The 23,785-nt window shown below is 42.0% G+C and overlaps 1 protein-coding gene across 1 annotated transcript; it reads left to right on the top strand.

Moving 5' to 3' along the window:
• The first annotated feature begins 1,153 nt into the window (after window positions 1-1,153).
• Window positions 1,154-22,073, top strand: adam19b (ADAM metallopeptidase domain 19b). The gene is made up of 23 exons (XM_034093447.1): window positions 1,154-1,402; window positions 1,665-1,774; window positions 2,710-2,780; window positions 10,926-11,004; window positions 11,252-11,328; window positions 12,772-12,973; window positions 13,075-13,140; window positions 14,312-14,383; window positions 14,484-14,650; window positions 14,842-14,926; window positions 15,313-15,452; window positions 15,588-15,765; window positions 15,846-15,935; window positions 16,086-16,281; window positions 17,687-17,795; window positions 17,899-18,115; window positions 18,300-18,377; window positions 18,834-18,942; window positions 19,024-19,153; window positions 19,458-19,560; window positions 19,648-19,980; window positions 20,068-20,165; window positions 20,769-22,073. Exons 1-23 carry the CDS (start codon window positions 1,282-1,284, stop codon window positions 20,773-20,775), a joined length of 2,838 nt encoding a protein of 945 aa, XP_033949338.1. The 5' UTR covers window positions 1,154-1,281; the 3' UTR covers window positions 20,776-22,073.
• The last annotated feature ends 1,712 nt before the right edge of the window (window positions 22,074-23,785 follow it).

Genomic DNA, 23,785 nt, shown 5'->3' with positions numbered 1-23,785 from the left:
ATTTTCGATTAAGTAACATGTACAAAAGCACATTATATAAAAGCAGAAGTTCATCTTTTCTAAATGACTTTTTCTGTATGCTTAGATAGGTTCACTTGTAACAGTTGCCAACATGACAATGACTCAAGAAATGCCTCTATTGTATAGAAGGTATCTTAGTAACCAGAACGTGTTGAGGCAAGCGGTGCAGTTATTTAAAGAGAGCATGTGTTTACATGCAGGGTCTGAACCTAATCCCATTGGGATACTGGTTGTAAAAAATAGGAAATACTCTAAACATCTTCTTTAATATTGTACTTTCATAGCTCCTGTAAATCATCTCCTGTCCTCAGTTCTTATAGGTAAAATGGCCACTGAGAAGCAAGCCGCCTGTACATCATATTGCTCGACCCTGGCTCCTACAAAATGACGATCCAATACAACTTTACTGCATTCTTAATGAAGGTTCAAGGATTCCAAGATTACGGTAGCATTTATAAACATGTGGTTAGTGTTGTAAATTGAAAAAAAACTAAATGCAAAAAAACCACTTGGTAATGTGAAGGCAACAAAACATTCCTTGGTTAATTTCATTAAAAACCTATAAGTCTAAATGATTAATTTTCCTGTTTTTGTCTGGCGACATTGTGTGAATGCAGCAGTATATAGTCTAAGAAGTCAATTGTACTCAGCTTCACAGAAATGAGTGATACTACGGCGGTGAAAACAGTGAACGTCTTCAGCGGCTCTAAACCGGGAGAAGATAACCGCGAAGATGTTGCAGTGATGTCATCATGTTGATCTCTGCTTGGACTTGGAAACTACCATTTTTTACAAAAAGTTTGCATCACAAAAAGGATGGAATGTAGGTATTAATCAGGCAGGGAAGGTCCAAAGAAAGAAAAGTTAAATGTTGCATGATGGGAAATGTAGGATCCAGCATTTTGTGAGCTTAAAGTATAGTAAGATAACTAAAAGTGAGGATATCTTCATCACCCTAACCCTAACCAACTTTATAAAAGTACAATAATATAATTGCTTGAATATCCCTTTAAGAGATAAGGCAGAACAATTCAGATAGTCCTTAAACAACCCGCGCATGTGTGTGATCATGAAGGGGAGGGGTTGAGAGTGAGAGATGTGCACCCCGCGGTCTGCAAGCATCTCATTCAGACGCACAGCTTATCGCGATGTCACACCGGCGGGGTTTTCTCCATCTGATGTGAACCCCCCAGGCTCGGCTCCGCGCACATTGATGTCTCAGTCCGGCAGATTGTTCATTTGGAGCCGCGCGTTGTTAAGATGCGTCCGGGAGGAGCGCGCTCTCCTCCTGCCGGTGCGGTGCTCTCCTCCCTGTGTCTGTGGCTCATAGCTTCACTGCCCTGTGTTCAGGCTGCTGAGCCTGAAGGCGTTGTTTACAATGGTGAGTTCTCCTGGAGCAATGACTGAAATCTGATTTGAACACGTCTATCTGTATGTATTGCATTTCATTCGAAAACGTGTGGTTTTAAATGCAGCACCCCACATGTGGGTTGGGAATGCAACATGTACAAAATAGTTTGTTTTATTTGTTAAAATTGTCAATCCTCCAATGCATATGTTATATTTTCTAAATTGGTGATAAAGCATACTGTAGAGCATTTACAACATGGTTACATGTCATTTTGTTTCTGTTTTATCATCAGGAGATGAGCAGGGTTCAGTGAGAAGCATCCTTGACCAGGTACAGAGTTATGAGATGACTTATCCCACATGGCTGCATCCTCACAGACACAGGAGGTCTGCCCACGAAGAGGTGAGTCTTTCTCTCTTCATCTCACTTATATCACTAACACAGGCGAGGAGCTACCACCCCTTACTGTAGTCTAAACCATTAGACTAACAAAGAAAGGATCATATTCTTAATGACTCTTCTAATCCTGTGAATAATCCTCTTTTTATTGTTATCCTTTCTTTTAAAAGAGTGAGTAGTATCAAAGTGAGATTCAGACACACTTATGCACATCAGTTCTTGTCTTTTATTCTTAATCCTTGATGTTTCGCTATTATTCCTGTCTTATGTATGAATGAATGGTTTTTGTGTGACCTCGTCAACAGGGGTGGTTCTAGGGGGTTCTAGGGGGGGCAGGGGGGGGCAGTGCCCCCTAACACTGACCTCTAACACCTAACACTGACCTCTGGCTCCCCTAACAATGAAACGTTTTTTTTGTTGGTTTTTTTTAAATGTATATTTTCTGGTACTCGGTTTGCCAAAAAACGCAGGATTTGTTGCTGTAATGTGAGATTGTGCAGACACCCTTATGCAAAGTAGAGATGTAACTGTTCATTGCCTTTATTTTTATATAAATATGGTGTTAGTGCAAACATTGCACTATAACTTAAGCTGAAGCTAACAGTAATAACTATAAGATCTATCTGAAATAAATAAGTGTACTGAAACAAATACCAATAACTGTATTGCATTGTTTTCTTATGCGCAATTACTTCATACTGTCTAGTTCTCTTTTTCGTCCTGCATTTATTGTGCCCCCCTCAGAAAATAACTGGCCCCCCAGTGCCCCCCCCAGTCAAATTGGTCTAGAACTGCCACTGTAGTCTCCAAACCAAATTTCTATCAACTTTTTTTCAGATCTACAACCTTATAAATATAAAATAAACATAATAATGTTGGCATTTGTTTGTGAGTCAGTTTTTGTGGAAAACTTGCTGCAATCTTTGTTTCCGGCCCAGCATCCTGCAGAGGCCCAGGTTCTGATCTCCGCTGAGGGCCGTGAGCTCAAGCTACACCTGGAGAAAAACAAGTGAGTGGCCCCAGTGTGTTCATACAGAAGGTTCATATCACTAATTTCAGCACTCCCAGGAAGTACATAAACGAGTCCAAAATAAAAATTCAAGTAGTCGCCTTTATCAAACTCTTCCCATGACACTAAATCAAGTCTTTAAGAATATTCAACATTGAGCTGTGTATTCTTAAACGTCCAGTAGACGTTTATTTGACCAGATGTTAGCTGTCACATAGACACATTTATAAGGTCAGTGCCCCCCTCGGATGCAGAGAGAGGGGGATGAAGGGGGGAAAGGAGCTGATGGTTTTAGACGACACCCGATCTGTGTGCCCTGGGCAAACAGGAAGTAAGATTGTGCGTCTGCACCTAACATCCTGTAATCTGATGGAGCGGTTCCTGTCCGGAAACAATGGGATGGTGTTAGGAAGAATATTGCTGGGTTAATGGACGGCGTGGCCGCTGGGGGGTGGGGGGGGACTGCAGCGGTGGAGATGTGTTTGGTGGCTACAGGGCTGTGGTTTATCACTTTTGGATCTAGGCCAGCAAGTGGAAATGGAAGCTTTTATGAACATTAGAAATACAGTCCATTTTTGTTCAAGTGCAGACTTTCCCTGTCACTCATTGACTCACAGGCACACAGATTAACAGACCATGACTCCTCTGTGTCTCACTGACCGGACCCTGAGGGATTTGACCCTCCCCAGCAGGTGGTCAGACTGTTAGATTTCCTCCTGGGCAAGGAATTGTAATCAATCACACACTGGTTGTCAGCCAATGGTGCTCAAGAGAAGGACATAGACAGAAAGTTGGTTTGATATAGATTTAATTTGTTCAGTTCCACTACATGAGATGGAGATGGTGTTGACTGATTTAAAGCCTGTCCTGAGAAAGAGAAAATACAATGCTCTAGAAAAAGGCAAGAAAAATATATTTTGAAACCCTTTTTGTGCAACTTCTCAACGGTTTCCTGGACCAAGACATCTGGTAACATGGTGCCAATCACTTCTCCAACAGTTACAGAGCAAGAGGACTGAGGCAACTAATAAGGCAATCCCAAAGGCAATTTCAAGCTCCTGCCAACAATGCACATAAAATAAATATAAAAAGAAAGTCAAACATTTATTATTATGTATTAAAAGATATAAACATCGAAGACTGCCGACGTTTTTAGGTATAAAATTGAGTAAAACAAAACATGATATGAAAATAGCATTGTGGTAGACTGAAAGCAGCTGAGAACTTGTTAAAATAAAGCAAAAGAAGACGTAGTTCAATATTAAAGGAACTCGTCCCATTTCCTTGTCCTTGATCCTTTGATGTTCTGTTTCTAAAAGCTTTATTGATGTGGAAAAGAAAGAATTTAAATAGTCTTTTCTGTTTCATCCACTTAATCCTCAGCCTCTAATGTCCACTAAGGACTGTAGAAACATTATTAGGAAGGAGTCGAAAGGGGGAGGGTCGTTTCTTTGTGTTAAACATTTTCTGAAGGAGTCTAAATATATTTGTAAGAGCAGGTCTTTCAACATGTTCTAACCATATTTATATTTTATGTAAGCCTTCCCTTGAGCTGCGCCTGTTCTTGTTCATTTAGTCACTGACACTCAAGTCTGATAAAACAACGACACGACAACTATGTTAACTATCATTTCCAATGAGGTGCTCATTTTAAAATATGATTTAATGACATAATACAACCTTTTAAAAACACAGACGTTTGTATGAATAAAGTCGAAACATTTTTAGTGACTCTTTCAAAGATTAGTTTTTCAAACATTGTAGCACACTCACCCTCCCCAACCCGATAACGTTCACATGGCTCCTTACAGAAACTCTTTGTACAGCCTTAAGAGAAAGTGCTTTCTGGCTCTCTTTGAAGACACATTATTTAGTCTGAGTTGTACCACTTTCCCCAGCCACCAGCCAGTGTCTCCCCTCTCTGCAAGCCCAAACAGTAAATCCCCCGACCGCAGTTTGTGTCACTGAATATCAATGTCTGATTTTGGAGATAAGCCAGAAGAAATGCTGCCGGTGACCATCTCCGTGTCCTGGCTACTCCCTCTTGTCCTCATTGCCCTTACAACTGCAACTCAGATGGTCACCAGATAGGGGAGAACCCACACTCCCTGTGCGATGCTCTTAATCTGGTCTTTCTGTTTATCCTATCTATCCTATCTACCTATCTCCTTTTTTTTGCTCTCTCCCCTTTTGTTCCACTCCACCTCCTCTACTAAATGTATTCCTTTATCAAAACCTGGAGAAAGAAGTAGCTGTTTATGTTTGTGGGCATCGGTACTCCCTGTGGCTGAAGCACAGACTCAATCCATTTACGTCCTCCCCTCCTTGCTCGTCAATGTGTGTGTGGGTTTTCCTTTTTTGTGGTTTGTCGTGCATCGATGCAATGTGACTCAGCCTGAGCTTTTATCTTAATGAAAGGCTGCAGAGGGCTGATCTGGTTAGGAGTCGGGCAGTGGCTAGTGTGCTGACTCAGAGTGCAGGAAAAGGGATGTAAAAACAGAGCGAGAGGGGGGAGGACGCAGTGTAAGAAAGTGAGTGATGTGCCGGAAGAGAAGGGTTGAGGTGAGAAAAGTCATGGAAAGAGAAAAAGTAGCGATGCTCTGTTTGGGGGTGAGTTATGTGGTTCAGATATTGAATCCTGTGGATGTTCTCGCTTCCTCCTCTGCATGACTTTCTCTGTTCTCCTGGTTAATGCCCTTCCTGCACACCCTTAAGTGCATGAACCTGAATTAAGCACTCCCGTGGGAAATGTTCAAATCATTGTTCCTCCTCTCCCCTCGTCCTCACCTCGTATGTCTTCCACTGTCTACTCTTAAAAAACGAGCACCCCAATCTTTCTCGTTTTTCGCCTTCTCTCACCTCGTCTGACATTCCCCAGGGCTCCAATACAAATATACATCTCCCACTCGTCTCCGCGGTCAGGGTTTGAGAGACTCTGGCCACACGCAGACAGACGACACACACACACAAACACACACACATAAAAACACACAGCAGCCTGAAAGAACACAAACAAGGCTGAAAGACCTGATGGATCACAGGTCTGGGATGCAGGGGTGCATTCGCTTGTCCTTGTTTCTATGTTTAGTCTCACAGTGGCTCTGCTCTGGATGCTTTGATGTCTTAACGTAGGCCGGTGTGTGTGTTGGGGAAACACTCACACACACACAGTACAGTGGCCTCCCTGTGCAATAAAAGCCTCTTCATCATCCGTTGCAGAGTGGTACTTTGACTTTGCGTCAGTTTTCTCTCCCTCCACCCGCGTGTGGTGATGTCACCCGATACCATGAGGGAATGCGACCCACTGACCCTGATGCATTACCCCACGTCTCCTCTCCTCCCTCCCTCCCTCCCTGCCTCCTTCGTTATCTCCCAAGTACATTAGCATTACTCCCCCACTCCTCCTCTCCACTCGTAAGTCTGAACCAAGCCTTTGTCTCGGCCTGACTGCCAGACAGTCCTGATTCTGCCAGTATTGTGCTCCTCAATCACGGCATCTGTCTGAACACTGGAAGAATTCCAAACTCTGCAAAGCTCTCCCGCCATCATGAAGAGCGGTATATGCAGATTTGAAAGCTCTCACTGCTTTTACCAGAATTGAATTAGAGTCAATGGGTTTGGGATATTCAAAGGGTGTTTGTCTTTTTAACTATACAACTGAGGGTTAGATGAGAATTGCATTGCACATTCACTCCCTTAGGGTACATGAGAAAAAACCGCCAGCAGAAGACAGGGTGACTCTGTTAGCTATGTCCAAAGGTAACAAAATCCTCCTTAAACCACCTTTGAAGCTGATGAACACAATGTATGTTCTTGCAAATACCAAAGTGTAAAATCAGAAAAATGTGGTTTTGCAGAAGTCACTGCACCCGGACAAGAAACAGTCCTGTCTGGAAAACCGTATGACCAGAAATTGTTGTTTTTACTCTTTACAGTAATCAAACTTTAAAAATGACTAAATCAGTAGCTTTACGGGTGCTTTTAATTTAAAAAGATTGCATCGGACAGAGCCATGCCAGCTATTTCCAGACTGTTTAAAGTCCTTATGCTAAGCTAATATAACCATTAATTGTAAAATAAGGAATTTTGTCACTTTTTCTTTTCTCTGATCAAAGACTATCATTACGATGAACAGATTGTATTGTATATGGATATCCATGTCACCCGTTCCATGCTATATTGGGCATGGTTATTCTACACTCGGAAGCATACATATCCTCCTATTGTTACATAAAACAGTTCCCAGAGATGAAGCCATGACTCTAATGCATTTGTCCATTTACCTGAGCTATATATATATTTTTTTTTTACTACCGGAAACATTGATGTGTCAAATTGAAACAACACTGTTTGAATGCACCTGCAAGTTATCTTCAGTGTTTCTTGTGGTTAATTCTTCAGGCCCTATGACAGACGCTTTGTTTCATCCAGTTCTTAACGGTTTATATTAACCACGAGTTGGTGCAACCACAGTGGCTATGGCGCTATAAAGTGTGGTCATGTACGTTATTTATTGCCTTAACAGATAAGTCTGTATCTAACTTTCTGTCTGAATTTGACAAAATAAATTGTAGGGTTTCAACTCAGAATTTGAAGACAAGCTAAAACGCTACAACTAAGCTGGTAGTGCTTTCAGTAATGACAATGTATATATACAATTATTTTGTCTATATCTCACATGGCAGCAGGTTATATAGTCATCAATCTTCTAATGTACACAGGTGCTGCAGGCATGGGAAAATAAGGGAGGATGGCGGAGAGAAAGAGTCATTATGTGTCTCCTCGTGGAAGAAGTGATCCTTCCTGTGTGAAGGCAGCAGCGAAAAAGCTCATCATCAGGCATGCTGCCATTAATTCTGCAAGTTAGAGCGACAGAGAGGGCTACACAGATGACAGGAGAGCATGATGGGAATATTCCGGTGGTTAGACAAGCAGGAAAACTAGAGGAAGGCCAGATATAAATGCGGTTAGAAGGTCAAATAACAATAAAGGGGGGTTACCAAGCTTAGGGTGACATCAGCCGGATACATTTCCACTGAATGATGATTTTTAACTCTTCTGTTAGACCGCTTATGCATGTGTGGGCAAACAGAGTCCCCCTCACCCCACCAAACCCAGAGTGGTAATCTGTTAAAGGATGAATCAGATGTTTTCTGTCTTTGACTTGCTTTGTGGCTGATTGCATCACCAGGCTGTCATTGTTTCAAGACTATTTTCTCCCTCAGGGCATCTGACAGAGAGAGAAAATAAAAACCCCCATCTTCCCTTAATTTGTCTTCATCGTCCTTTAAAGGAATAGTTTGACCTTTAGGGTAAATACCCTTAATCACATCCTTGCCGAGTGTTAGATGAAAAGATCGATAAGTGGACCCTCTCATGTCCTCCCAAGTAAAACCAGGAGCTGGCTGGCTATCTTAGATTAGCTTAGCATACAGACTTCAAGCAGGGGGGAAATGTTAGCGTCCAGGAATAACAAAATCAAGCTATTTTGACTCATTTACACATTAAATGTAATTTATAAAACATTAAAGATTCACTGTAACCAGAAGTAACTTTTTAACTATTCAACCCAGTCTCATGGCATTTCGTGTTACAGTCACGAAATGTAATCTATTGATTCGTGTTCACCAACACAATTTTCGTGCAGGCCCGGACTGGCCATCGGGAGGTCCGGGAGTTTCCCGATGGCCAGGCCTGTTAAGTGGCCTGCTGGCCTGCGATTTCTTTTTTTTTAATGTATTGTGAACGCAACGCTGCGCAAATGTGGGTCTGCCTCACACAGGGTGACTATCTGTATACATGATGTGGCCTGCTGACAGGGCCGTCCCTCCCTACAGGCTGATCACGCAGACTGCGTGGGGCCTCACCTCGCAGAGGGGGCCTCATCTTGCGGAGGGGGCCTCATCTTGCGGAGGGGGCCTCATCTTGCGGAGGGAGCCTCATCTTGCGGAGGGAGCCTCAACGGAGTCGCAAATGTGGCGCACCTATAGGCTTATGCGACGCATAGTGTGGCGCGGCACGGTTTGCGAGGCTCCACTAGCGCGAGGGTTTTGATAGTTAACTTAGTCTAAGTTATCTCAGAGGGTTTCAAACTGTTTGTTCACCATTTATGTAAACACATATTTCCATTTGAGGGGAGAGTGATTAGTAAAATATGCATGAATAAAAAGAGGAGCAGGGGGGGGGAGGAGGGAGACAGTTGAGGCTTGTTCAGGAGCCCAGACGCACTCACAACTATAAATGAACCATAAATAAATAAACAACTTTCAATAAAAATGTATGGATCTGTTTCATCAGGGTGTATCCATACAGTAGATCTAGTCTCTTTATTTTCCCCTCAAAATGCACCAGATTGATGCATTTAACTCCAAAATCAAAAAGAAATCGTATGCATGCTCCCGGACCCCCCTAGAGGATTTGAGGTCCAACCCCACTTAAAATATGTTCACATTGATAGGTTCCCAAATACATTTGCAATTTTTTTTAATTAGTAACCCCTGTCCATATGTTTATTATTGGGTAGATTTAAACTAAAGGGCTATCACTATGGGCAGCAACGCTGTAAATATTCACAAATAAATCCAACAAAATGCCACAAAAAAAACTGGTAGTGGCCTGGCTGGGTGTATAATTCCCGGCCTGACTTATTGTCCCAGTCGGGCCCTGTTTTCGTGTCACACAGAACGATTTTAAAAGCCATGTATTTCTATAGTGTGTTTCGTGCCTGCACCACGTCTTTTTGTCCTGTCTGGTCTTGGAACACCCGAAGCTGTGTGGTTCATAAAAACATTTTCTGACTCAATATCAAGCCAAGATTATTCTTTTTATTTTAAATCGTATAATGTCGGACTTTTTTTTGCCGTTTTAAAATCATTTTTTCCTTCTAATTTGTTATTCTTTTCTAAATAACACACTGTTATTTACTCAACAATAACACACAATTATCCTTGTTTTTATTTATTTGTTTAATTCTATAATCTCTGGCTTTTTTGCCGTCTGTCAGGTTCATGTTATGACCGTCTTTTCTATGTTGCTGTGGGGTTTTCCGAGCGTGATTGCGATACACACCCACTGAACTGATTACCCAAGATCCTCAGCTATGGTTGAAGCTCGGTGATTGGATGTTTTAGCCGCAATGCATGTTGGGATATGGTATTTATGCGATATGAAATCCGAAAACATTTAAAAAAATAAATAATAATACTTTATTCCGAGTGTGCTTGCTTTTCTCTTTGAAAGTCATCACATAACGGCATTATCAATCTTAGTGGGACATCTTAGACGTTGTCTCTGTCTCTGTCTCGTGTTTATTTTAGGCTTAAGTCAAGTCTACTCCCAGCTCCAGTAGAAACATGAAGGTTTCTCCAAAGCCTGATTTAACTGCAGTTACAGCCTGTTTGATGCATCTGAGTTTGACCGTGGGGGAGATTTAGAGAGAAAGAAAACCAGCTGTGAGACAGGCACAGTTTATGAATGAAAACAGGAAGAATGGATTGAGACAGAGTTGGAAGGAGAGAGACAGGAAAACAAGCATCTGTGCGAGATGTAAATATTGGGGCGGTGGGTTGACAGAACTTTGACAGAAACAGCCCGAGTCTGAAGACACTCACTCAGTCACACTCACAGATGGAGAGTAAGAGGAATGTGTGTTTTACCGCAGTGAAATGTATGGTTCTTTCGGTATGTGTATGTTTTCACTGATTTATCTGCCTCTCATGTGCAGTCGGTATTGTATACTAATGGAGAAACTCTAGTAATATAAAATAGGACATTTGTAAATAATGGTTGTGTCAAACAAATGCAGTCTCCTACTTAAGCTATACTTTACACAAGGTCACAAGAGTCATTAGGGAAAGGTACATATGGATTTTATTACGGTCTCAACCCATTTCCACACTATTCTTTGTGTTTCCTCTTATCTCTGTGAGGATCTTTGTCTAAATCTTTAAAGCAGTCTGGTTTTGTAGAGTGTCTCTGTCAAAGTAAATGTTTCATGAGCTGTGGGCTGCGGGAGAGACTTTTCTATCTCTGTCTGCTGCAGTTTTTACATTTCCCCCCATTGCTCTACCATATTATAGCTGTTTCAGGAGATTGACACTACATATATTCTTTTTCATTCTCTGAGTTTGTGCCATCTTTCTCCAGGCATCTGTTGGCTCCTGGATATCAGGAAATATGGTACACTCCCGAAGGAGTTCGCAAGTCCTCCTCTCCTGGCAACACTGTAAGTCTGTGCGACAGTTTGATGCTCTCCCTACAGTGGGGAGCTGTACATGATCAGTGAAGAGAAATAGACACCATTTTGGTTGATCAAAGCCTTGGCAGGAGGATAACAGGCAGTATGGTCATCAAATAATAAATGTTATGCTCACATAATAAGGTCTTCTGGTTGATTGATGGCCTTATCACTGCACCAGTCTGCTTCCCCACATAGAGAGTACGTGTTAAGTTCTATTATCGTTGTCTTTCAGGGACACTGTTTCTACCATGGGGAGGTTCTGGGCATGGAAGGCTCAAGTGTTGCTGTTAGCACATGCTCAGGACTCAGGTGAGTAACACTTCATAATGTTGTCTAATATGTAGAGCTGGTCCCAATGGTGAAAGGCATTTCTTAGAATTTGAAGAAGTCTCCCATAAGACGTTATCCTTTTAAAAGTAAAAATATAAAAAAAGCGATTCATGAAGACAGCTCTTTTCTCCAGTTTTTCCAGCAAAGCAGTAAAGAGCTATAAGAAGTAGAGCCAAGAGAAAGTTTCCCAATACTCCCAAGCAGGGAGTAAGTGCTGCAGAATAAATCTTGGATGGATTATGTTTGCGATTCATCTTATTAAAGATGTGTTGGCACGGCGAGATCAATGAATTAAAGCTTTTAGCTCCATTAATACTAATTTACGCTCTCAGTTCATTTGTTTTCTCGCTGACAAGAAAACACTTGGGGCCAACAGGACATAATTAATGGATACATAATCACTTTTACAATGCAAGTGATATAATACCTGTCTAAGTAGCATGCAGTAAGTTACTGTTGTTCAACATTCTCTATTTGGTGGAACTTGTCCAATGTTGACACAGATTAGAACAGATCTTGTCAGAAAATGCATTAATCAGGGTCTAAGCTGGGAATCCTTACTGTGGTTTATTTAAGTACAAGTTGTGTGCTCCCAGAGAAAACCCTTAGATTGATTTAAACATAAGTTTCTTGATGACAATATTATAACTAAAGGTTGCACAACTGTCCAGCCTGTTATCGACCCATGAAGTAGATAAGGGGACAGGAAACCGTTGTAGTGTCTTGTGCAGTCCAGTGTGTTAGTAGGTCATTGGCTCCAGAGCTGGTTCATTGAGTACAGCTCAGTTTGGAGATCCTGTGTTTCCTCCTGCTGTATATGCAAGGCTGCTGACCCTTCCTGCTAGAGACAATCAGACAGGCCGGCAGCAGAGGAGGAACTGAATCGGAGCCATATGCGTGTTTATGTGGCCTCAGCGCTCTGGAGGATGAGTGAATGAATAAGTCTTCCTATGTGGATTTTCTGGGGGAATGCAAACACAGCACAGAGGGACATCGACATGTGGGAGTCTGACCTCTCCAGATGTTTTGTACAGCTGCTTGACCTGCTGCTGTGTGCATGCGTGTGTGTGTTTGTGTTTAGATGTCTGCCATCATGAAAGAGTGTGTGTAGCTCTCTGTGTGCTGCAGCTGATCTTCATTTATAAACGGCAGTAAATCGCCTGAGATGCGACGCTCTGCTCCACCCATCCATAAAACCACCACAGCCAAATTTAAAAAATCCAGATTTGACATGCAGACATTAGTTTGACAATGCAATAAAAGATTACTGTTGGTAATAACATTAAATCAGACGTTTGAGACGTATTTTCAGAAACTATGATTTCCACAGTCCATCACCGTGTGCAGATTCAGTCAACAACATTGTTGATCCACCTCGAGCCCTGATTGGATGGAACCATTAACAGTGTCTTGTTTTCCCAGGGGACTGATTTCTCTGAACACAAGCGTCAGCTACCTGATCGAGCCTCTTCCTGTTTCCACGGGCGCACAGCAGCACGCCGTGTTCAGAGCCGAGAGTCTCCATCTACCCAAGGGTAGCTGCCTGCATCACCATGGCAACAAGGAGCATAAGGAGGGGCTTAACGACTTCCTCCATGGAATGATGTCACCACGGAGCAGGAGGGTGAGTTAGGACAGGGAGAACGATGACGACTGAAATCCTTTGCAAGTTTTACACAAAGCATGCACACCATCTATTATAAACAATGCTTTCTCTATTTTCAGGAAAAAAGGGACCTGAGTAAGAGTATGAAATACGTGGAGCTGCTGCTAGTGGCAGACAAGGCTGAGGTGAGGACAGGAAGGTTTCTTTATGACACCATTCAATGTGGGAGTACAGGAAGAGGCTTTAAACCTAATTAGTAGCCAATGAGACATAAGAGAAATGGGTACCACTTTACAATTAGACTACCGTTATAAAGGATTCATAAAGGCTCCAACATAGACATCAACACAGGCTCACTATTTGGCAAGACGACTAAGCCTTATATTGGCTACTTAGCGAGAATCAACTCAGTGAACAACAGATACCAAGGATGCTGGCTGATGAAGAAGACGAAGTAAGCTAAGTAGCCAATATAAGGCTTAGCAGTACAGATAAATGTGGGCTCACTATTTGGCAAGCAACCGGTCACAGGTGCCCTGTTTATCTCATGTCTCATAAAAGCTTATTAATGATTTATAAAGTGTTCACAACCTAATTAATAAATGAATTACAAACTATTCGTAAACCTTTTATAAGGGTAGTCTTATTGTAAAGTGGTACCGAAATATGCATAAGGTTAACAATATTACTTAAAACAAAAAGGAATGAAGGTGCAAGTAAGCCACTCACCTTGACCACAGATAAAATAACTAACGGGCAACAGATACAAGTCAGGAGTAGACAAGGACACTTGCATGTATAAAGACAAACAAAAAGAGCAAAAGCAAGCTGAGAGACATATAATAAAGACATCAAATAAAGCCCTTTTTTAGGGTGAGGGCAGGGGAGGGTTAACTGTGGTCAAATGTGAAATAGTATGTGATTTTTATTATTTTGTTTGTTCAGAGATTATGATTCATTGTATGTAGGTGTATGGACTTACTACTGGAGAATAGTTCTGTTAGTTTAGAACAGTCTACCAGGTGAGGTAAATGTGAAACTTTAAATACCTTTTAGGTGTTTACGTGAGCGTGAATAGCTGTCAGTCTCAATATGTTTAGAATTGTTTCCACCTAATCATATGCAGTACATTATTGTATAATTGCCTCACACAGTATTGCAATAAAACTAAATATAGAAAGCAACGTCAGTAACTTGCACCCATCACTCTATTTAGAGCTAGTTATTGTGAATATAAAGCTCAGATTCACATCCTGTTTGTTGTCTGAAGTCCCCTTTTTACGGTTCGAGCAGATGTACAAATCATAGCGTGGGTGTGTCTGTTTCTCTGTTTAATTTGATTGATGTGGTTTGCAGTTTGAGAAGCATGGGAGTAGTCTCGAGAAGACCAAACAGAAATTACTTGAAGCGGCCAACTTGGTTGACAAGGTAACATCTGATTTGACAAGAAACTGACTCGTCAGGTTCGTGATGCCTATATGGAGTAGTTAAACTCTGTGTCTGTGGCTTTTCCTGTCCACACCCGCAGTACTACAAGGCTTTAAACATCCGCGTGGCTTTGATCGGTCTGGAGGTGTGGTCCAGCCAGAACATGATCAACGTTTCGGACAACCCTCACAGCACTCTGGCAGCGTTCCTGTCCTGGAGAAGCAAACAGCTCCGCTCGCTGCCCAACGACAACGCTCAGCTCATCACGTCAGTGTCATTCTTCTACCTCTCACATTTCCATCTGCCGTACTTCACTCTCTACAACAACAGTGTTGCTTAGTAGATCTCTTAATTGATATTTGCTTGATTGCATGAGACTATAGCCATCACCAGTTATATCCCAGTGGGCTGTTGTGCAGTTGGAGCTAATTACCAAGGGCATACTGTGTCGTTTTTAGGGGGAAGGGCTTCCAGGGCACCACCATCGGACTGGCCCCTCTCAAAGCCATGTGCTCCGACTACCAGTCTGGTGGAGTTAACACGGTGAGAGACAGACACACATTTTCTCCTATGTACTCACTTTTAGAAAATAGGGGAAGGGTTGTAGGGTGTGTGCGCCAAATGTACGTGTGTGAGGAAAAGAGGTAAGGACCACAATTGAATGCCTGATTAATATTCCTCTAAAACTTCAAATATATCAAAAAATAACTTGATTAGCCGTGTTAAACAAAAGTTTTTGTTATTGAATCAACCAAAAAAATTACCTAATACATGCTTTTAAGTTTAAATAATTCTAGTTTAGACTAGTGGTATGACAGTGTGTATCCAGTAATGACAGTATCCCCAAAATGCAAAGAGAAACATATTACACAATATGTTGAATATTTTTCGACACATCTTTGAGTAATCTTTGACTCTTCTTTGAATAGGACCACTCAGAGTCAGCTGTGGGTGTAGCCGCCACCATCGCACACGAGATGGGTCATAACTTCGGCATGAGCCACGACAGTGCAGGCTGCTGCCAGGCCAAGGCCGAGGACGGAGGCTGCATCATGGCTGCTGCTACTGGGTATGGACCAGAAATGACCTACGACCAGACAAATGACAGTTACTAACCCTAATAGGGAAGAGACAAACAGAAGATTTAAAATGGCTGATCTCATGAAGTCTTACCTGCTGTGTTTGTTCTCCATCCTCCCCCCAGGCATCCATTCCCACGTGTTTTTAACGATTGCAACCAGAAGGAGCTGAAGAGCTACCTGAGCTCTGGAGGGGGGAAGTGTCTCTTCAACTTGCCAAACACCAGATCCATGTACGGAGGGCAGCGCTGCGGCAACGGCTACCTGGAGGATGGAGAAGAATGTGACTGTGGAGAAGAAGAGGTGTGTTGTGTCTCTCGTATGTTGGCATATTTTTCCTTGTATGTTTATAGTAAGATAATGACTCCATATTGTTTGTGTAGGAGTGTACCAGTCCCTGCTGTAATGCCAACAACTGCACTCTGAAGGCTGGAGCTGAGTGTGCCCATGGTGTCTGCTGCCAAAACTGCAAGGTACTATAAGAATCTGATGATCATCTTATCAAAGAGAAAATCCTCAACTGGGTTCACTAGATTAACACTGTAGATATTTAATGATATCCCTACAATTCATTATTTCTTCATCAGTGTGTTTCCTAAACTTCTCGTCATCTCTCAATCCAGTTGAAGAGCCCGGGTGTGCTGTGTCGTGCTCCCTCGGGGTCATGTGACCTGCCAGAGTACTGCGATGGGAAGGCAGAGTCTTGTCCGGCTAATTTATATCTGGTGGATGGTTCGTCGTGTGCAGGCAGGCAGGCCTACTGTTACACTGGCATGTGTCTGACCCTGGAGCAGCAGTGTCTCGCTCTCTGGGGACGAGGTGCGTAAACTGGATGCTTGTTATCTGAACATATTTTGTTCCATAAGGGGAAGTATGTCATTTAAACACGTGTAGCATATTCAGTATTGGAAATGTAGTAAAGCATATACAATCCGTTTCAAGTTTATTGGGTATAACTATCTAAAACTAGAGCTAGTCTGATTACAAGTTAAGACACTTTCTTGGCTTGGTGTAGTATTACAAAAAAAATTAAACCATTAATCAGCAGCTTTTTTCTGTGTTGGTGTGGTAATAATTATTTGGCCACAAGAGGCTGATGTGCAACACTGTGTCATGTTGTAAATAAATAGCATTAAACCATTAATTAACCACTTCTCACCGTCCCAAGCTATCGCCTCAAAACCATGGGTGCTCGAGCTTTCAGCTGCTCGGCTCCCAGATTCTGGAACACCCCGCCACGACGCGTCCGACAGTCTGATTCCATAACAACATTCAAAACCCAACTCAAAACCCACCTGTTCAAACTGGCATTTTCCCTATAATCTGTACCCTGTGTCCTTTTGTGTCCTTTTGTGTCCTTTTGTGTCCTTTTATAGTCAATGTCCTGTTGTTTGTCTTGTCTTACCCCGGCTGATACTTCACTAAATCGACTGTTTTAATTTGTAAGGTATAATTGTAACTGTAAATCTGTAACCCTGTAAGGTGTCCTTGGGTGTTTTGAAAGGTGCCCCCCAAAATAAATGTATTATTATTATTATTAAGGTTTTATTCCATGTGAGTTTTATATTGGATCGAGGAACACTTTTTTCCCAACTTATTTCGCAGATGAAAAATACATTTTCCTGGGATTAAGTTCTTAAGTTTTAAACACAGGCGAGAAAAACAATACAGGTGTAACAAAATAACAATTGTTTAGTTCTCACATGCCTCTTAAAGGCTTGGTACACATCAGATTGACATGTATTTCGATTCAAATTGAATCATGGAATTTCCAAAAGGAGATTCCTGTTCCATAACCTTTTATTTTCAGAGTTTAACTGCATGAGTGGATGACAAATGCTTCAATAAGATCATCTTTTAAATGTGGTTAGATAATACATCTATAAACGATAATCGTTACCATCAAACAATCGTGTATATTTAAAGCAGTATAATATCCAGAGCCTAGTAAAGCAGGGAGTCTGGGTAGAGATAGAGTCCTCAGCGGGTCACAGGATAAGTGATTTTTGTTGGACAGTGTCCATATTCCCGTTGTGACAGAGCCTCCCCAGAGAGCCTTTGTAGGACCACAGGAGCCACACAGAAGAGTACGAGATGCCATCTGGTCTCCATCAGGTGGTCACATAACACACTGTGCAGGCATTATCTGCATGTGTGTGTGTTTGTGTGTGTATCTGCAGCCGTATTCATGTGTATGTGTTCCTTTCCTCTCCTGCCGCCACAGATGGCCGTCCAGCCCCTGACCTGTGCTTTAGGAAGGTAAACGAAGCCGGGGACATGTATGGGAACTGTGGCAAGGATCTGTTCGGGAAGTACAGGAGCTGTAAGGACAGGTGACGATTAAAACATTATCGAGGGCATTGACATTTCTTGAGAATTTAAACTTGTTATTAATCAATCAACAAACTATATATCTGCTTTTATTATCTCTGCTAGTGATGCTCAATGTGGGAAAATCCAGTGTTTAACCTCAGCCGCCAAGCCCATCGAGAACAATGCTGTCCGTATAGAAACCACTGTCAGTGTGGGCAACAGGAAGATCCATTGTATGGGAACACATGTGTACAAGCCTGGGCAGGGGGACGAGGAGGGGCAGGGGGACACTCTGGACCCAGGCCTGGTCATGACGGGCACCAAGTGTGGAGATGACTCGGTGAGATTTTATTGTTTTGACAGAGATCATTCTTGAGTTGTGTTTTTGAGATTCTGTCAGAAAGCCACATTTCAAAAAGTCTTTGTCAATTACAAAGTTTGTGGCTCAAACCTCTTTTTGTACCAGCTATAGAAACTAATTGATTCTCGGTCTCTCTTCCTCACACCCCTCCTTCTCTCTACAGATTTGCTTTAACGGAGAATGCCGCAATGCATCTTTCCTCAGAGCTGATGAGTGCAATGCAAAGTGCCGTGGACACGGGGTAAGTTTCTATGTGTGTCTGAGAAGAAGGAAGTGGATTTCCTAGCTGTGTGTTGGCTGCCAGCCCATTATTATGAAAAGCTGGCAAACTTGGCCGTGGTGCAAAACGTATTGAGACCCTTTTTACTTGATTATAAATATCAATATAGCAAAGTGGAAATACCGCATGCATTCTCAATCTTAAAGTAAAAGGGCAGCTGACCATCAGAAACATTTACTTGTTGCGGAATAAAAAGTATATGTATTTCCTCTCAAATAAAGTGAACTATAGAACTATAAAGTAGCAAAATATTATATTAAAGTAAATTACAAGTAGCTCAGAACTAGAAGTGGTTAAGTTACATGCCAACTCTGGACTCAACTCATATTTGTTTATTTACTTCTGTACCTGCCTGTCAATGTAATGAATATAAACTTGTTTGTTGTATTTCTAATGTGTAATATTGTTTTTGCCCAGCTGTGCAACAACAATCACAACTGCCACTGTGACCCGGGCTGGGCTCCTCCTCTGTGTGAGCAGCAGGGGTCGGGGGGGAGTGTGGACAGCGGACCCGTCATCACCCACAGTGAGACACTGAGCTTTTAGATTATAACTTTTCTTTGAAATTATGCACATTTTTGACTTTTTCTATTTAAATGTTCAACAGGCAATCTCCTTCCTGTCCTGGTGGTCCTTCCTCTGGTCCTGTTTGTGGTTCTGGCTGCTGTTGGACTGTTGTTCTACTACAGACATAGACTCCACCCACTGAAGTCCTTCGCTCCACCTCCAGTGCCAAGGTATGTCATTCATTACGCAGGAATAACTACAGGATAAGTCCTCTGGCTGCCCATATTGTTTAACATTTCAGGAAGATTTAGGAAATTATATTCTGCAAGATTAACTACTATTTAAAGTGTGGTGAGAACAGTTTTTGTACTGTTGTTAAGTTTTTATGAGCTATACTTTTTTTATAAACCTTCTTATTCATCTGTTTTGTATTTAGTGTGTGGAATGGTATGGCTGTACATTCTTGTAACTAAATGCAATAAATGAACAAAAATCATAAATAATATTATTTTGTATTTGTGTCTTACCCCTCAGCTGTTCAGTCCCGGTCGATGGCAAGCCTCTGCATACTGACGTTCACGTGAACGGTCATGCCAACCCAACATTCTTGCTTAAAAAACAGGACTCGGATAACCTGGTAAAGAAGAGACTGTAATGCACTTTGCTAGTATTTGTTAATATTTGAAGAAAGCACTAACTTTGCGATGGTTTCATTCTCCCACAGGGGAAATCTTCTCCTCGTCCCAGCCCGTCTTGCTCTTCTCGGTCCAGGAACGCCATAGTGCGTCCAGCAGTGAAGCCTCCTCCAGTCCCTTTGTATGCTGCAGTGCAGAGAGAGCAAACACCTCAGAGACAATGCTCTCCTCAGGGTTACACTCCACCTTCAGCTAAATCTGTGCAACTCAGCGAGCAGAGACGGAACCAGGCTCCTCCACCACCTCCAAATGTACCTTCCAACGATGCCAAAACCCACTCACAGCATTCAGCAGATCCAAAACCCAGACCAGACCCCCCAAACAGACCTCCACCGCCTTTACCTGTCAACAAGCTACCAGGGGTGAATATTTTTGTCATTCTTTAAGTTATCCCGTGTTGCTCTTGTGAATTAAATTTGAAATTTAAATTTCGCATTTTTTTTATGTAGGAACAGCAACAAATGAAGGGACTGCAGGTTTCTACTAATGCGCTGCAGAGAGGAAAAGCTGCTTTGGCTCCATCTGCTGGACAGAAAAGGCCAAAGAGGTAATATATAGCATGTTTTCTTTTAAAGGTCCCATGTCCCATTTTCTACTGATCATAATTCTTGTTGAGGTCTACTAGAATAGATTTACATTGTTCAATGTTCCAAAATCACATTGGTTTCTCATACAGCATCTCTGTATAGTATGTGTATTCACTCTCTGTCCTACACACCTTGTTGGAGCTCCTGCCCCCCCCCCCCCCCCCTCCCTATGAGCCATGTGTGCTCTGATTGGTCAGCTCGCCGACTCTGTTCTGATTAGTCAACCACCGTTACAGCTGAACATCAGTGTTTATGTTTTACAATGGCGTTTGCTAGACATTTGGACTTAGTGACGTCAACCTGCCCCGAAAGAAAAAAATGGAAAAAGAAAGATCTCCAACGAGGCGTTCTGGGGCAGCATAGACACGTCTTTTCTGTGTTAGAGTTTTACTCGCTAGGGTGTACTTTGAGGGTTTGTGACTCTGCAGACCGTTTACATGCAGAAAAAGCTAAATAACACACAAGGGGACGGGTAATAATCGGAAAAGCATGACATGGGACCTTTAAATGTTCATCTATACAAACTCCTTGTTAACTTCTCTTTTTATGTGTGCTTCTTTTAGAAACTAAGAAGAGCTCAGGGAGAGATTGGGGACCACCACTCACACCCAGTAATGGACTGCCTCAAACTGTTTTTTTGAAAATAGACATCTGAGAATGAAACTTGGGGATATGATCAAAACTTGACACCAAATTACTGTTTATTTGCACTCAGTGTATTGAGGGAAAATGGTAGAATCACAGCAAGTCATAGTATATATCACAATTAGTACATTTTAAGTCTCTAAACCTTAAGATATAGGCTTAATCTGTTTAGTAAATTAGCCCTTTGCGTCTGCTTTCACAACTTGAAATGGCAAAAGCTGTGAATTTAATAACTTTTTATTATGAATGTCCAAATAAGTTAATGAAAATGTGAACTAGTTCCATGTGTGCAGCAGTGTTCAAACACTGATCCAGGAGTATTTATTCACAAAGAAAAATGAATGTTTACAATGTAGCCTATGTAATAAACATGGTGTCTCTTAAAGAGCATCAGCTGTAAAGGGATATCTTATATTAAGAAAAGATGCCAATGTGGAAGTGCTTACGCGTCTTATGTGTGAATAAGGACGGGATTTTAACAGGACTCAAGTGGACCAGTGAAAGCCCTGTATGCATGCTGTAAGTATATGCTTATGATGAGAGATACATGTCTGATATGTAGCAGGAAATGTTAGGGACTTATACAAATATTATTAATTTTGTTTTAGTGATTTTGTATTGTTGTTATGTTGCACTTTGAGCAATCTGGTTGGGGTCAAATACTCACTCGCTGAAGGATCTTAAGCCTGTAGGAGGTGAGCGTTTGATACATATTTTAAGTATCATTTTAAACCCACACTCACTCTTATTTCTTAGTTCTGTAACAGACAATCAGTGATGAAGTACTCTTTGTCCCTGGGCAACCTTTCAAACTAATTCAATTTGGGAAAAATACGAGCCATACTTAAATGTCAAAGTCAAACATCAAAATGACAACATTCATTTGAACAATTTTGCAACCGTTTCTAAAACATTTCAGTTGGACTTCCCCCATGACCAAAAGACTGTAAAGTTACTTTTCTATCTGATAAAACATGACATATATCCCAGTATTTGTAACAGTGATTACTTTGTTGTTACTGTAAGGTACTGCAACAAATCCTGGTCCGTTTGACTGCTTGGTGGGCGGTGACCTGGTTTCAACTGAAATATGGAAATACAGCTGCCATGTTTGGTTTATCTTGTTATCAGACCTATGCAAACTGTGGCACTTTGCAACACTGTGTCTTCAACTGGAAATCAAATAAACACATGGAAAAAATAAAAAAAGATTGTGTATTGAATTTTACTCTGCTTTGCTTTCTACTTCTACAATCAGGTACACTTCTTTAAAATATTCTTACACTTCTAATAAAACATCTGGAAAAAACACAAGGAAAATCTGATGCAGAACAATACAAACACGTGTTTGTTTGGGTGATATTGTTTATTCGTTCTTTGTTGGTACAAAAAAAGGCACATTTTAGTTAAGGCCTGTTTTCAAAATGTAAATACTAACTGGACAAATATTTTCAAGCTGATGAGTAAAACCGTATCACAGTCACTCTAATGTCTTGCACTACTATACAGTCAGAAGTTGGCCTACATTGTTGACCACAGCATATTACTAGACCGACTGTAAAACTGGGTGGGACTTTCGGAAACAGTTCTAAATTAGTTTGAATCCTACTTAAAGGGCAGAAACAACTTTGTTTCTATAGGTAAATAGAGCTCGGTTGGATGCTACTCAATCGGAAGCTATTGGTACCTGTTTATGTGGATAATTTTGTAAATGATGCTGTATGATGTCCTTTTGTTGTTCTATTTATGTTTTTATGTTTCATGTGGAACTACTTGAGCAGGTCTCCCTTGGAAAAGAGATCAATGATCTCAATGGGATTTTATCTGTATAAATAAAGGTTTGAAATGAAATGAAATACACATCTGAGTTGACAAATATGACATGTGGGGCTCCATCTTGGGGCCTCTTCTCTTTAACATTTATATGCTACCACTGGCTCAGATAATGAAGAACAACAAAATAAGTTACCATAGCTATGCAGATGACACACAAATCTATGTAACAATTTCACCAGGAGACTATGCTCCAATTCAAACACTGAGTAAGTGCATTGAACAAATCAATGACTGGATGTGTCAGAACTTTCTCCAATTAAACAAAGATAAAACGATAGTTACGGCTGTAACTACGGTTCTATGAGTCCCGGATGACCGCCAGAGGCGGTGCTTTAGCACTGGATATGTCCATCGCGCGCATGCGCAGCTCGAGTACCAATAACAACAAAGTCACCTGTGACCCACGTGACACCGGCTATATCAGCCGGTATTGTCAGAGGATCTGTTCCCCGAATCTTCTCGCGAGCACACAAGAATTCTGAGTGACAGGGAACTCTGGCGGTCATCCGGGACTCATAGAACCGTAGTTACAGCCGTAACTATCGTTCTATTTCGTCCCTACTGACCGCCAGAGGCGGTGCTTTAGCACTGGATGACCTATACCAACAATGTCATGAAGAATCCAAGCCCTTGCTCACCACTGGAAGCAGCGGAGCTCGGCAAAAGGACCACGCCCAAAGAATGGGGAGTGGCGACATTGACCTGATGACAACTGGAGAATGTGCCAGAAGACGCCCACGACGCCGCGGCGCAGATGGTCTCCAGGGGCACCCCTCTCAGGGCAGCCCAATATGTTGAGATGCTCCTTGTAGAGTGGCATCTCAGCCTGGTGGCAGGGGGCGGCCACTGGCCCCGTAAGCCTGTGAGATGGTATCGACAACCCAGTGGGGAAGCCACTGGTTAGAGGGCCTAACCTCCTTTAGTGCCGCCAGGGCAAACTCAAGAGTTGCTCCTCCTGCCGTATACAGGCAGTAGCCTTGATATACGCCCTTTGGGCACCCCCCGGGCACAGCAACTTCGATGTGCCGTACTCCTGAATGTCAAAGCGTGCCAGCTGGGCAGGCTGATTGAAGTGAATTTGTGGAAGGACCCCGGCGGG

This window comes from Pseudochaenichthys georgianus, chromosome 10, assembly GCF_902827115.2.
Source record: "Pseudochaenichthys georgianus chromosome 10, fPseGeo1.2, whole genome shotgun sequence".
NCBI lineage: Eukaryota > Metazoa > Chordata > Actinopteri > Perciformes > Channichthyidae > Pseudochaenichthys > Pseudochaenichthys georgianus.
This window is presented reverse-complemented; position numbering and strand designations above follow the sequence as displayed.

Coding starts and splice junctions, on each gene's coding strand:
- adam19b (XM_034093447.1), top strand. CDS start 1,282: ATGCGTCCGGGAGGAGCGCGCTCTCCTCCTGCCGGTGCGGTGCTCTCC. Junction 1,403..1,664: donor TGAAGGCGTTGTTTACAATG/GTGAGTTCTCCT, acceptor TTTTATCATCAG/GAGATGAGCAGGGTTCAGTG. Junction 19,981..20,067: donor CTGTCAACAAGCTACCAGGG/GTGAATATTTTT, acceptor TTTTTTATGTAG/GAACAGCAACAAATGAAGGG.